The sequence below is a fragment of the Tachypleus tridentatus genome, chromosome 13 (assembly GCF_004210375.1).
Source record: "Tachypleus tridentatus isolate NWPU-2018 chromosome 13, ASM421037v1, whole genome shotgun sequence".
NCBI lineage: Eukaryota > Metazoa > Arthropoda > Merostomata > Xiphosura > Limulidae > Tachypleus > Tachypleus tridentatus.
Genome location: NC_134837.1, coordinates 30,026,971 through 30,042,161, shown reverse-complemented (window position 1 = coordinate 30,042,161; position 15,191 = coordinate 30,026,971). Strand labels below are relative to the sequence as shown.

Sequence of the window (15,191 nt, the reverse complement as noted above, 5' to 3'; positions counted from 1 at the left end):
TCAGTAGTAACTTTATGTTATCCTGTGTAACTAAATTAAATTAAATATCTTTCCTGTATTACTTTATATGTTTTAGAAATTGTACATATTTGTTAAAGAATAAAGATACTTTGTAAAACTAATCTGTACTTTGTATCTCAGAACAGCTGGTATGGGTATTAACACTTTTATTGATAAGGAAAGAACAACGTTTCGACCTTCCTAGATCATCTTCAGCTTAAGAAGGAGAGAGTTTGCAAGTGACCGTTGCTGGAAGCATGCCTCAGGGACAAGAGTATGAACGGGTACAGAATTGTAGGGGGCGTTGCAGTTGGATGTTCATTTAATACGACTAATAACTAAAATGTTACTTACATATTTATGTTCGTTTGTGCGAGTTTCTTTCTTTTAGACCATTGAAAACAGAACCTTGAATATTATCCAAAAAATTCTCTTCCAACCCTGGCGTATTGGTAAGTTTGAGGGCTTACAATGTTAAAACATTGAATTAGACATTTACGGTTGGTGCATCACAGATATCACCCAAAATGTATTTTAACAATGAATAAACTTTACAATAATAGTCATCACCGCTAACTCTGATGCCACTCGTTTACCTACGAATAGTGGAAGTGACCGTTACATATAACGCCTCTACGTCTGAAAGGGCAAATTTGTCCAGTGTGATGGGGTCTCGAACCCGCGACCTTCAGATTATGAGTTAAACGCCCTAACCATCTGGTCATGAACAGTGAAACCTAAACCTCTACCTTTAAGTTAAATAAATGAACACAGGTAAATTACTTTCATGGACATAGTTTTGGCAAAATGGTGCTTCGTTGGTGATGAATATCTTGGAAACGAGTCAGTATTCAAATGAACTTTCGGATCCCCGTCACACCAAACACTTTCGCTCTTTCAGCCGTAGAGGTGTTATAATGTGAGTGTCAATCTCACTGTTTTGTAAAAGAGTAGCCCCAGAGTTGGTGGTGGGTGTGATGACTAGCTGCCTTCCCTCTAGTCTTACATTGCTAAATTAGGGACGGCTTGCGCAGATAACCCTCGTGTAGCTTTCAGCGAAATTCAAAAACAAACAAATTAAATGAATTATTTGTACATTTTGCATTTATCCAAAAACGTTTGTGACTCGTGGTTTAAAAATGTACATCTTTAATAACCATTAATTAATATTCTCTAAATTGAAAGAAAAATTGATACAATAAGAGCGTATAAGAATTACTAATAAAGTAAAAATTGAAATATATTCAATGTGTTGTTTGTATACTTGCTACATTCTTTATTAAGAACTAGGTGGCGTACCTTTGTAGAATGGACGGCAACTGTTGTGGAGAAACGAGTGCAGAGGACAATGTTTCCAAAGCCTTCTGTCTTTCTAAATATCGTCCCCTACACTTATTTCTATACAACAGGCAGTTGCCGTCCATTCTACAAAGTTTCATCATGAATACTTTGCCTAATCAATCTATCAAAGAATAGGTGGCGTACCGTTAAACTGGACGAAAGTTATGCAGATTTGTAATTCATGAAAGGTTATCTTAGGACATGAAAAGATGGTCCCCTTATATATAATTGTCAAAAAAACAAACAACATGTAAACCGCAAATCTGCAAGTATCTTTGCATGAACACACCAAACCATTATGCCAAATGTGGAGACGATCTATTAACAGAGACAAAGTAATGATATTAAACGTAAAATCACCCATAAAAACTGCAAAACCCAAAAATGTGAAACGCAAATTTGCAGGTATATCTGCATGAATCCAACAGAACTCCGAAGTAGTGATAAAAAAACGAAAAAACAGTAAAAGGCAAAATTGAAAGTTTGTTTATACCTCCGCAGAGGCTCAATAAACGTCCATAATAAATTTGGGGAATATCTATTCACACTGCGAATAGATTAATTAGACATACAACAAATAAGTACTATTACATTTACATAGATTCTTTAAAAATAATGTCACCTGCGTGTGTTTTCTTATAGCAAAGCCACGTTGGGCTATCCGCTGAGCCCACCGAAGGGAATCTAACCCCTAATTTTAGTGTTGTAAATCCGTAGACATACCGCTGTACTAGCGGGGTGCTGTCACCCCCATTTTCTTAACATAAGTCTCGTAAAACTTAACAATTAACAGGTAATAGCTGGAGGAATTATAACACAGAAAATTGGAGTTCGATCCTTGCATCGGTCACAGCATACTGTCGTTGGGCAGTTTTGCACTTTAAAACACAAATGAAATGAAAACTTCATATTCTTAATAATTCCGCCCTATTTCTGCTGGTAAAGCAGTGAAGTTAATATTTAACGTTATATGGCAATGTGAATTTAAAACGATACTTTTCACACCTCAGTATGATCACTCATTTAGTTTTTAAATTCAAAATAATTAGATTGAACGTGGCCCAATGGTTAGCCTGCCCGACTGCGAATCTGCGAGTTCACATTTCACGTCATTTTTCCGCAAATTATTTAATATAAATTTCACTCCACAGATGAGAGTTGCCCAAGAGTTGCAGTGGATGCTGTCGACTAACTGCTTTTCTTTTATCCCATAATTTCAAAGTTAGGGACAGTAATTCGTGATAACGACAAACCCACTTGATGTAGAAACGTATTCTCAAGACAGCTGGTATGGGTATTAAAACTTTAATTAGAACAAACTACAGAATAAAGTTTTGGTCTTCTTAGATTATCTTTTACGCCATCTTTTTGTTAACCTGAAGATAATCTAAGAAGGTCGAAACGTTGTTCTGTATTTTATTTTAATTAAAGTTTTAATATCTATACCAGCCATCTTGAGAATACAAAGTTAGGGATAATTAGTGCAGGTAACCCTTAGTTTTGCGCGAATATTCAAAAACAACCAACATGAAAACAATTTTTTTTTGGTTGTGTACAAATTTGTATAATAGGTTATCTGCACTCTGCCCGCCACGAGAATTGGACCCTTCATTTTCAGTCTTGTAATTCCGTGAAGCTACCTTTACCCCACTGTGGAGCTTAATTACAAATTAAAATATGTAAGCTTATAGGTTTTATTTGTCAATTTTCGCGTAAAACTTCTCGAAGGTGATGTTTAAAATTAAGTACAATGTCTGTGCTCTCTCCACCACGGGTATCGAAACTTGATTTCTGGTTATGTGAGTCCGCACACCCACTGTGTCACTGGAGGGACATTATTCGACTGCTATAAACGCTAGAAGTTTTAAGTTTGTTTGAAGTAATACTCTAGAAAGCTAGTCAACACCATCCAGCATTTACCAACGAATAATTAGATTGCCCGTCACTTATAACGACCCCACTGTTGAAAGAGAGAACATGTTTTGTTACAGTATTCAAACCCGCGATCCAAAGAATTAGTCGGGTGTCCTAGCCACCAGATCGTGGTTCTTACAGAACAAGGCAAAATAAACAAGACACATCGAGAAAGTATAGAAAATACCCAAATAAACACTTAACAACTAAAACTGCTCAACTTAATCAGGTGTTATTCTGAGAAAAGATTCATGAATAGAAAAGGATGACTGGGAAAACCTTAGTTCTAACATTTAACAGAGTGAACTTCATTCTTTGTCTCTGGTCCCCTATATCACTTCAAAATGAAATTGTACAAAAAAGTGTCGTTTATAAATTATTTCTGTTTCAAAAATACACTAGCATTTCAGACGTGAATCAGAGATGCTAAAATAAGAACCACTTTGATTTCAAAACCTGAAATGCATTTATACTTCTGACTTAGATTTAAAGCGTGTGAAATGAACAGAAAACTGCGCTCGCAAAATACAGCCACGCAGTTATATATATATACGCAGTGTTCTGTTTCAGAAATAAATAAAACCAAAATTAAAATAATAAATATTTTTACTTCTTGTTTTTAAAGTACATATATCATGCTGTGTTGCAGCATGCAGAGTGCATAATTCTTCTTGTGATTCGTGTCATGCGCAAGTTGTACTTCATGACAGCGCAAATTGCAACGTTAAACGTCCCTTACGTGACGTTATTTTAGTGTCTACTGACTGACAGACAGACAACACACTATCTTATTGTTGTGAGAATGGTAAAAACAAGTGACTTCTCTTGTCTACCAAGCATATTGTTTTTCCCATTGATTTAAACATCAGAAAAATTAAAGTGACTGTTTTTAATCATCTGTGTCATCTGTTGGAACAGAGGTAACTCTTCGGATTTACAACCCTAAAATAAGGGGTTGGATTCCCCTCAGCGGACTCAGCAGATAGCCAGATGTAGCTTTGCTATAACAAAACACATATACTAAACAAATATTTGCCTTGCTGTCGAGTTAAATATTACTAACTGCTTTTTTTGTTTGACATTGTATAATAATTGTATTGTTATCTGTTTCAACGTAGTTATTTTAAGTGTAAGAAGTCTAAACTATTTACTTTATCTAGAGCAAAAACTCCTACTAGCATGTTAAAGATTTAAATAAAATATTATTTTGTTTGATTTCAACTCTTAATAGTTCTGTTTTTGAACATTATAATATTGTAAATAATGTCAAAACTGAGACATCAAAATAAAAAAAGACGAGTAACAACATTAAAAGAGATAATATGTAATATGTTTAAATGTTTACATTCACTCAAAATATGTGTGTATAACATATTTTGGAACATTTGATATAGAATTTTTCAGCATTTCTAAACTAAATTGGAATGAATTTTCCATCACGTTTTTTTATTTTTACAATGTCAGCAATAGATTTATTTTTAGGATAACTCAAACAAATTAACGATTCTAAGATTAGATGTACTAATAACGACAGTATATACTGTTAAGCGTTATTCTTAGATAGCAAGCAGATAACACACAGCACATTTTAATATAAAAAGTTACTCCTTAAGAAGAATTGTAGAGCATAAAGGATGGGTCACACAATGCACACTACAATACGAATTAGAATTTTTTAAAATAAATAAAACTAGTTACCTAACATTCAAATAATTGTATTTTATAAAGTTATAATTTTTACTGAATATTCAGAATAAATACTTCGTAATATATCAAGTAAAACTCAGTACGCTAGACTTCTGGTCACACAATCTTCACATACTGGTAACAATAGTCGTTATAAATTAACAGTGACTGTAGATTAATCTTCATAGATTGTTCATACGACAGGCAAGTTACTAAACAAAAGTGAATTCCGTAGACAAGTGTAAAAATAACATTTTCTCTATATTATTGTTTCAACTATAGAACGATTATCTTATACAACTAACGATTATCTTATACAACTACTATAACAATGTAATAATTTATGGGTTCGATTCCCCTCGTTGGACTCAGCAGATAGCCCGATGTGGCTTTGCTATAAGAAAAAAAAACACACTTGTAGAGTGCTACTATATACGCTAACTCCCATAGAATGCTGTTATAATTTTCAACTAAACTCTGTTAGAGTCCTGTTATATTGACAGGTTATTAAATGTGATTGACAATATATTTGAAATTATATATTAAAAAAAGAAAAACTTCCAAGAAAAACAAGTTGGAAGAATCAGTCTCAGTCTCTTTCTTATTTGAAATTCCATTTGAAAGTCAGTACACATTTACATAAATCCTTGTCTACATGACGACCAGACCTCTTAAAAAACAATATGGAAGCTGAGGTCACAGAATCGATGGATACGATACGAAAAACAAAAGTTAATTATCGTCTTTGCAAGAAACCTTGTGCAAAAACGGGCCAATCCAACGTGCACTAAACAATAATATATCCTTCATGGTTTTGTCATTTACCATAAGGTCTCCCCTACCGAATAGAACACAAACATATGACCTCGTGACTATTGTCTAACTGTTGAAAAACAAAACATCTGCCATACACTATTATTTCTAGGCTATGCTGTTGATGCACCACGTTCCATCTGTAGGATTTGAAAACAAAACATCTGCCATACACTATTGTTTCTAGGCTATGCTGTTGATGCACCACGTTCCATCTGTGGATTGGTCACTTGTTGGTCAAAGTTAACCATGCAGTTTAGCAGTGGCAAAATGTTTGTAAAAAAAAAAAAAAAAAAACGTGGAAGGAAACTTTTAATAATTTAAATTCAAAACATGTTTACTAGTGTTACTTCCTTCACGAGTGTAATAACAGATGTTTTTAATTGAAGTACTTTATACCTTAATAATTGTTTTGGTTAAAGCAAAACTATCTACCGGTCTCGTTGTCAGAATTTATATTTCTTTTCAACATAAATTATGTTATTTTATGAATTGAAATATTATTATTATTAATTGACACCTAGCCATGATTTTCAGCTCAACCGCCTATTTGTTTAGCCCTCGAAAATCTGGAAATTATGTGAAGGTTTGAAATAATTTGACCTTTACTTTCTTTTGACCTCTATATTATTTGACGTTACTTTTAATTTTATTCTGTAACTTATTTTAAAATTATATTGTTGTTGGCATTCCTTCTTATCACCATCAAAAAATATCTGAGATGCGAAACTTGACTGGCATAATGAACATTGTTAAACGATTCAGTAAAACTCCCGGTGACATTTTGATTGTCAGAATGTCGATAATGTAACTGCGCAGCACTTGGAGTACAAGGTCTTGAAATAAATACCAAAAATAGTAATTAAAATTGTGTATAAACTGCAGTGATTTACCAAAACTACATGAAGCTGACATGTAAAATATTGTACGTTTTCATTGATAACAAAATGTTGTTCATAGCTTATTTAAAGAATTGCCTCCCGACCTTGGTGGCTTGGCAGCACGTTTAAGACCTTATAGCACTAAATATCTAGTTTCGATCCTCACGATGGACATAAAATAGATAGCCAGTGTGTAGCTGTGTGTTTAATAGCAAGCAATTAAGCAAGATTAAAGCATTTTAGCACTTTGGAACCGTGGGTAGATTATAAGAGTGACAGTTAAATCCAGCTATTAAATCAGCAAATAATAATTCAAGAAATGATTTTAGATGGTGTTGAATGGCTGGCTTCCTTTGACTTTGAAACTCAGGACGGCTTTGCGCATATAATCGCATGTGATCACGTGTAGCTTTGATTCGAAATCTTGAAAACAAGCTACTGTGAAAATCCTATTTTCATTTCCACGTGGTTTTAAATCCTACAAGAATTCTACAGAAAATGAATAGTACACAGATGTCTTCAGAATACATGTTTACACCTTGCTTTGCACACCAAGAAAGGAATAACCTTGATTTTTTGTTATGAACAACACAGTGCTTCACATTCGACTTTGTGTGTGTTGCTTTTTTTCTCAGTGTTCTAGATTGAGTTTTTAAATTCAGAATATCTCACAATCACTGATTTTACTGGGTCATAGTAACACCACCACATGTATAAAAGTAGACAAAACTGAGGAACAGTCCAAGTTGTGCACAAAACACGACAGTAGCAACATGATCGTTTAGGTAAGAAACCGTATTTTCACGTTGACAATTATTAGTATTATAAATTACTAGCCCGTGAACTAAAGTATTAGCTAAGTTTGGTGTATTATTAATATTGAACATTGGATATACATAACATTATTGTTCACGCAGTATCTCGCATAACTTTATTGTTGAAGGTTTTTTATACCTGGCATAGGATTTTTGTTTGTTTGGAAATTTCGCACAAAGCTACTCGAGGGCTATCTGTGCTAGCCGTCCCTTATTTAGCAGTGTAAGACTAGAGGGAAGGCAACTAGTCATCACCACCCACCGCCAACTCTGGGGCTACTCTTTACTAACGAATAGTGGGATTGGCCGTCACATTATACACCCTCACGGCTGGGAGGGCGAGCATGTTTAGCGCGACGGGGGCGCGAACCCGCGACCCTCGGATTACGAGTCGCACGCCTTACGCGCTAGGCCATGCCGGGCCACCTTGGCATAGGATAAGAAAAAAATATAAATAGAATAAACATAATAAAACTTGGAATTCTGATTTTTTGGTTTTTAATAAAATTACTTGATTATCTTTCGATCATTTTCTTGTATTACCAGACAGTTGCTCCATTTTCAGAGCTTTTAAAGCAAACAAAACAGATGATAACAGTTTCTCATTATTGTATTTATTCATAAGATTACGTATGTAAATACATATAGCTTTTTTACGTAATATTTTTATGTTTTAATGGATTTATTTTTCAGATTGCCACCTTTTTCGCCTTGCTAGTTGTCGTTCGTGGTGGTCTGCGCCATGGTTTAGCAGGTGGTTCTAGCGTCAGTTCTCGCCGCCAGGATGTAAGTAATATTTTATTATCCTATAAAGTGACGTATTTTTTGCCATAAAGAGTAATAACAATATATTTAACGAATGAAATTCAGCTAAAGGTAATAAGTTGAATTACATAACATATTTACCCACCAATGTTTAGTATAAGCACACATGAAATTTTAGGATAGCTAATTGATTTAACTCGATTTGAATGAAAATTAATGAAGGCAAGTGTTTATCGATTGCTTCTAAATTTTTTAAACACAATTTAAAATATTACAGGACTTTGGTAACTACGCCTTCAACAACGACATTGTTGACCCACTCGGGGCCACCAATGGCCGTTGGGAGGCTGGAGACGGATACGGAAACAAACGTGGCGCCTACAGTCTGACTGATATCGACGGTCGTGCCCGCAGAGTTGAATACGTTGCTGATGGTGCTGGTTTCCGTGCTGTGGTCAAGACCAACGAACCAGGAACCGCCGCTAGTGCTCCTGCTGCAGCCGTTGTGGCCTCCAGCCAACCAGGTGTTGTCGCTCAAGGACCTGCTGTAGTGAAGACTCATGTTGCTGCTGCCTCTGCCTATGCATATGGAAACCCTTTTCACGCCGCTGGTATCTATAGAGGTTTTGCGTGAACCTATTAGTGTCACGTGACCACAACGAGGTTTGGAAACATACCGCCATATTGGGTGGCAAGTGTCCCGCATGACTGAACGAGTTAACAACTGCTGTATTCAGTACTATTCACATGTAAATGGCTGCCGCTGGCTTTTCATCACTTGTAGCACACCTGACAGGTGCTGAAAAGGCCAGGTATGAGGAAAAAGTGAAGGAAGTGGGTGTAGGAGACCCGTATATGCTCCCGCCACGTGTATTTACGCCAGTAATATCCAGTCAAGACAACGTTGCTCAGAGTCAGACTGTTGCCGGAGTAGATCTGCCAGATATTACATATGGTGACATTTATATATATTTGATAAACAGGACTTCCACCTATACAAATGAAAGTCTAAAAGGTTACAAAAGCCTTGATGCGTACAAGTACTTTGTGGCAGGATTTGTACAGAATGTCCAGATAACCAGGGCAACGTCGGATAAAGTCATCATTACAGCAAAGGTTTGTACATCATGTTATATTACATACATGTATCATGTACTCTGTATGATAGATTTAACTACATTTTAGACGAAGACTAGATACTGAAGTAAAGTAGGGCCCCCATTTTAATAAATGGTTCAATATTATTGTACTACATGTGTACTGACTGTTGTCAAAGCTCTAGCCTAGGAGCACTTCTATACATGTTTGTATAATGATATTAAGACACCTAATTATCTAGGCTGTTTCAAAACTTAATTTTGATTTATGATTAATTTTGGTAAGGTATCAATATATAGATAATAAATAGTACAAGTAGACATAGACCGTTAAAGCTGGTCAATAGCCATGTTAGGTTTCTGTAAAAATAATTTAATATTTAACTGTTCTATTATTTTTTTATATTATTTTATTATTTGAGTGACACATGTATCCCAACCTGATACTTAGTTGTCTTTAAAAGCTTATATATAGACAACTTAATATTTTCTTTGTTATTTTACAGGTGTGACACTCTCAGCGGCTAAATGAACCACCACTAAAGCCATGGGTTGCTAGCTGCAGGAATGGAGATAAATATCTTCCCACTGCACCTGCAAGGCTGGAGTAGAAGTCTGCTCCCACGTAGCAGCAACTTTGTTCTACATGGAAGCTGTCGTAAAGAGACATCACAGCACAGCTTGCACATCAATGCCTTGTGAGAGGATTGGGCCATCCAGAGGAAAGGGACACCTAAAGCAGGTCACAGACATGGACTTCACAAGTGTCACAACCAAAAAAAAAAACTGACAGAGCAGTCTACAACAGCATGCCAAGCAACAGCACCAGCATGCCCCCCAATGACTGAGGAAGAAGTAAAGGCATGCTACCTTGCAATTCAGAACACTGGAGTGAAGTCTGGCTTCCTCTCATTGACTAAGGACTATGCAAGACACTATGTGCCTGCTACAGTATCAGTGCCATTGCCACAACCATTCACACTGCTGCGCAGACATAATCCAATATCAGTGGAAGAGCTAAACCAGGTGTGTGATGACATTTTTACTTCACTGGCGATTAGTGTTGAGGAAGCAACAGCTCTTCAGAAGCTGACCAGACAGCAATGGAAAAGTAGGCTATGGTACGATCATCGTGCTGGTAGAATAACAGCCTCGAAATTCAAAGCTGCTTGTCGTACCAGAGTCGCCAACCCTTCTAAGTCACTTTTGAAACAAATCTGTTACCTCCACGCTACCAAATGTTCAACCAAGGCAACAAGATGGGGATGTAAGCATGAAGAACATGCTCGATCATTGTATGCACAAGTGAGAAGGACACAGCACCAGCAACTAAAGGTAGTAGACAGTGGGCTACACATTATCCCGCAATACCCTTACCTAGGTGCGACACCCGATGGTCTGGTTGAATGCCTTTGTTGTAGGAAGGGTGTACTTGAAATAAAATGCCCACACTGCAAACGAGGCAAGTCACTGGATGAAGCTGCAGAAGATGGACAGTTTTGCCTGGAAAGGATTGGTGACAAACTCTCACTGAAGAAAAACCATGCCTATTATTACCAGGTTCAGGGGCAGATGCTTCTAACTGGTGTGAACTATTGTGATTTTGTTGTGTGGACAGATGACCAGCAGTCTCTCCATGTTGAAAGGATTATGCTGGACACTGACTTCATGAATAGAATGGTAGGAGAGCTGGAGACATTCTTTAGACTGTTTGTTCTGCCTGAGCTCGTGGGGCATAAATTCACAAAGCCATCAGAACAAGCTGATGATCAGCTGTTGTTCTACTGCCGTACAAGCAGAACTGATACAATAACACTACGGTGCAGCAACATGGGCTGCAAAGTTGTGCATTTCCATATGGAATGTGTCGGGCTGCAGAGACAACCAAAGAAATGGACCTGCTTAGATTGCAAAAAACTCAGTAAAAGAAACAATATTCATATCAGGCTGTCACTATTTCGTTATTGGCTTTTGTGTAAATTTTAAATTGTTCACTGTTCATGTTACGTGAAAGGGTGCCAGTTAACCCAACTGTTCATTTTCTGCCTTATACAAATAATCAATATTTTTTTAGAATTTCACCTCTTTAGCATGGATGTTATATACCAGTACAGTGTATTGTATCTCAATGTGCTGTCACTACACATTATAATTTATATTCACCCTTTTTAGCATAGGATATGAAATATTATTAATGGATGAAAATAATTAGACAGAGTGCAATATGTAGATATTCATGCTGTTTATTATGCTTCACAACATACATGTTTGCAGGCAAAATAAAATTTAAGATATGAATTTTTAGCATACATTATGTATTATTTAAGATTTCCAGAAGTACAGTTTTTTTAACAAGGTAGTTTTAAACTATGCAAAAGTGTAACTCTTAAACAAGCACTCATGAATGAATACTGAAATGTAAACAAAATGAAGGTGTGTCTTATGTACAATAAATATATATAGGACAATGTCAATCAAATGGCACAACAGATGGAGAGATGTTTGTTAGAGCACATGCCATTCTTACTATTTTGTCTAATGTTGTTAAATTACAGCTTTGATCCGTTTGTAACAGCGTAATTGGAATAGTACTTTCAAGCATAGAATACTTTTGGCGTACCATGCCGATCACCCTCTCAACATGTATTCTCGCAGAAGCAAGGACCCGTGAAGTTTCAACATCCAGTTTTCCTTTTGTAAAAGCTGGTATTTTAAGTTCTGCATTACAGAAAGCAGTAGATTCAGATATAGTGAACCCACGGTCTGCCAGTATGACATCACCAGGAATTTTATTGGCTAAAAACCCACAGTTTTCGGAAAGATGGACATCACTTGTTTGTCCTCCCCATCCCTTTGAGATAAAAATTATAACTCCTTGCGGAGCAATACCTATGAGGTATTTGACAGTATTATGGGACTTGTAACTTGAATAGGTGTCTGCTCGTGCCTGGAGGTCTGACGGCCGCTGTATGAATATTTCGAAACAATCAATGATGTAGGCACACTTTGAAAACTTCTCACGAAAATACACGGGCAACGTCATTCTTAGTTTCTCTCTCTCAGGCCAGAAAACAAATGTTGGTACCAGTCGAATATTCATGACATTTATGACCTCCTGAAATTTGCGTGATACTGTTGAGATGTGCAATCCAAATATGTATCCTAAGAGCTGCAGTGGCACATCCAATCGCAGTCTCATGAGTGTCAATATGAATTGTTGAAATTTAGAGACTGACTGTGTATCTCGGAAATATCTGTAAATTTGGTTGAATATGATCATCATCACTGCATATGACGGCAGACCTGTACAGTATTTGACCTTCTCGTCGTCATTTGCAAAAGTAACATCTTCGAAACAGTTCGCTTTTGCTATACTTTTATAGTGGAGGACTTCATTCCGCAACTGTTGGCATTCAGATTCAAGTCTAACTAAGTCTGTGAATGATATTTCCGTCTGCATACATGTCTCAGTTGTATATTGTGATGTACACAAGTCAAAATTATCACATGTAGCTTCAAGTTCATCAGCAGAATCAGTACAGCTGCTATCAGTGGCAGCAGTGCCAGCAGATTCTATGAAAGCAAGGTCAAGCAGCCCAGCAGCAGCTTCATGTCTCTTTTGTTGTTCTTTTCTCCTTTTGGTCACTTCTTTCCTGTTTTCATATTTACACAATTCAGCAGCTTTCTTTCTCTAAAGGGGAGAACGTGTAAAATGAAATATGGAAGGTACATAGTCAGGTGATAGGGATCATCTCTTCGTCCCTGAAACAGAGTACAATCATTTAGTTAAGATATTGATCTACAGGCATCATCAGATAATATTTATATATATAACAGATACACTGTACACTTTTAACTGAATATATATATATATATAACTGAATATGCTGAACATTGTTTAACAACTGAATGTACAGCCAACAAAGTAATTATTTGCACACTTTTTAATCTTGTGCCAGTTGTGGTTTTCTGATGAATCACTTAAATTGGTCCTTTAAGAGATATTAACATTTTGTCTTAATGTACAAATGGCTATATAACCTATTCATCATGAATGATATTGTTCCTTCAGTAAAGTTACTATTCAGTTATTTAAAAGTAAAAGAAAAGTGTGCAAAAAAAATTCTTTGACTGGTGCTGCAGTGTGTTCTGCTATACATATATCATGCATGTAAGTTTCAATTTATTCAGCCTGGCTATAGATGAATTATACATACCTGACACAAAATGTTTACTACAAAGTCTGGTGTGCTCTGTGGGTGTCCAGTTTTTCCTATTGACAGCTGCAATCCATCATCTTCTTCGGTCGGGATTTTTAGGAAATCTGTAGTATGACACATTTTCCACCTGTCCATGTCGATTTGAACAGTTAAATGCACAACACGAGTGTACCATCGCACTTTTGACTATGAATCACCCTTGTGTTGGAATATAAACACGTCGAGCGTGCCACCCATCATGGCGGTCAGCAGTAACTAGGTCAATGGTGACATCACACGCAAAACCTCTATAGGGCTCCTGTGTATGGAACTGGATTCTTAAAGTATCATTAAATGCACATATGTATTTTAGTTCTTTCATTAAGATATATCAATGTATACACATATTAATTATCTTAAAGAATATTCTGTTTTGGCAACTAACATTCTGAGCTTCAAATTCTTGACTACCTAAACCCGAATTCTTCCCGAGTATTAGTATCGTATCTTTATTTACACAAAAGTCTTAACTTATTGCAGTGTGCTGAAAATGATAGCGTGTGAGACAGAACTGTGTCGTTCTGTCCACCAAGGGGAATTTTTGTATGCACTCACAACTGCCTGTATAGTTTGTATTTATGTAATAAATCTTATTTGGTTGGAACAAAAGAACTAGTATCAAATACTTTTTGCGTGTTTTTCAACATAGCATTTTCGATAATAAAAGTGCCATTGAAAGTCGAGCTGTGAACCAGCTGAATAATTACACCTAATGACTCGATTTAATACAACTTATTGCACAATAACGTTAATATTTATTTATTTTTTTATAAATATAAAACTTTTGTTTTTTTCTCTTTCTTGTTCATCAGCACATTAAACACGACAAGACATCAGCTGTGTCTTGTTGGATTTCATAGCTGGGATGGTTTCAGTAATCATTTAATTTTAAAATTTTACTTCTAGATTTCTTTCCTAAAACATAAATCAAGCTTGTATCTAATGCATTTTTAATATGTTTTGTTTTATTTTTTTGTCTATATTTCTCTTAATGTTAAATTAATAAAATGAACTATAATCTAAAAATAAGCTAAATTGAAATATTCTATATTAAATGAAATAACCCCACTGATGTGGTAGCTGTACATTTACGTATTTTCAAAGCTAAAATTCGAGGCTCGATTCTCCATGGTAGGCACAGCAGATAGCCCAATGGGATTTTGGTCTGATAAAGAGCTGTTTATAAGTTTAATACCTTTAAATATGAGATGGCAGTAGGGTTGAAGGAGTTGTTAATCATGGCGTCTTCAGTTTTAAGTCCGTTTGTTCACTGGGCGCAAACAGAAACTGGAATATCGTTACGAGTTGAATTGCGTAATGTGAAGGTATAGTGTGATATTTACATAAAGTATGGTCGTATTGTAAATCTACATATATTGTAAAAATACTACTTTAGTGTATGTCAATCGGTAATAATAAAAGTTAGTAATATTATTGTCAGTATTGACTTATGAAGTTATATTGCAGTGTAAGTATTTGAAGCAAGGTTGCCGGCTTTCGTTGATTGTCTTAACATTTACAGTTCGAATCATTGGATGTTTAACAGTTTAGGACTATTAGTATCATTCTAGTAGTTGGAAGATTAAAACTGGCTTTATCAATATTACAATTATTAGTTCA

The 15,191-nt window shown here is 35.8% G+C and overlaps 3 protein-coding genes and 1 pseudogene across 4 annotated transcripts; 3 read left to right on the top strand and 1 right to left on the bottom strand.

Annotated features, from left to right (window-relative positions):
* Window positions 1–257: 257 nt before the first annotated feature.
* On the top strand, window positions 258–8,849 carry LOC143236100 (adult-specific rigid cuticular protein 15.7 pseudogene; annotated as a pseudogene). Its single transcript, XR_013019485.1, has 3 exons — window positions 258–284; window positions 8,144–8,236; window positions 8,493–8,849. The product of XR_013019485.1 is annotated as an adult-specific rigid cuticular protein 15.7 pseudogene (transcript).
* A 119-nt stretch (window positions 8,850–8,968) lies between these two features.
* On the top strand, window positions 8,969–9,886 carry LOC143237559 (uncharacterized). Its single transcript, XM_076476962.1, has 2 exons — window positions 8,969–9,331; window positions 9,819–9,886. The coding sequence occupies exons 1-2, from the start codon at window positions 8,969–8,971 to the stop codon at window positions 9,822–9,824; spliced, it is 369 nt and encodes a 122-aa protein (XP_076333077.1). The 3' UTR covers window positions 9,825–9,886.
* Window positions 9,887–9,947: 61 nt separating this feature from the next.
* LOC143239079 (uncharacterized) lies at window positions 9,948–11,298 on the top strand. The gene has a single exon (XM_076479882.1). It carries the CDS (start codon window positions 10,153–10,155, stop codon window positions 11,296–11,298), a length of 1,146 nt encoding a protein of 381 aa, XP_076335997.1. The 5' UTR covers window positions 9,948–10,152.
* Window positions 11,299–11,782: 484 nt separating this feature from the next.
* Window positions 11,783–12,772, bottom strand: LOC143239080 (uncharacterized). Its single transcript, XM_076479883.1, has one exon. It carries the CDS (start codon window positions 12,770–12,772, stop codon window positions 11,783–11,785), a length of 990 nt encoding a protein of 329 aa, XP_076335998.1.
* Window positions 12,773–15,191: the final 2,419 nt, after the last annotated feature.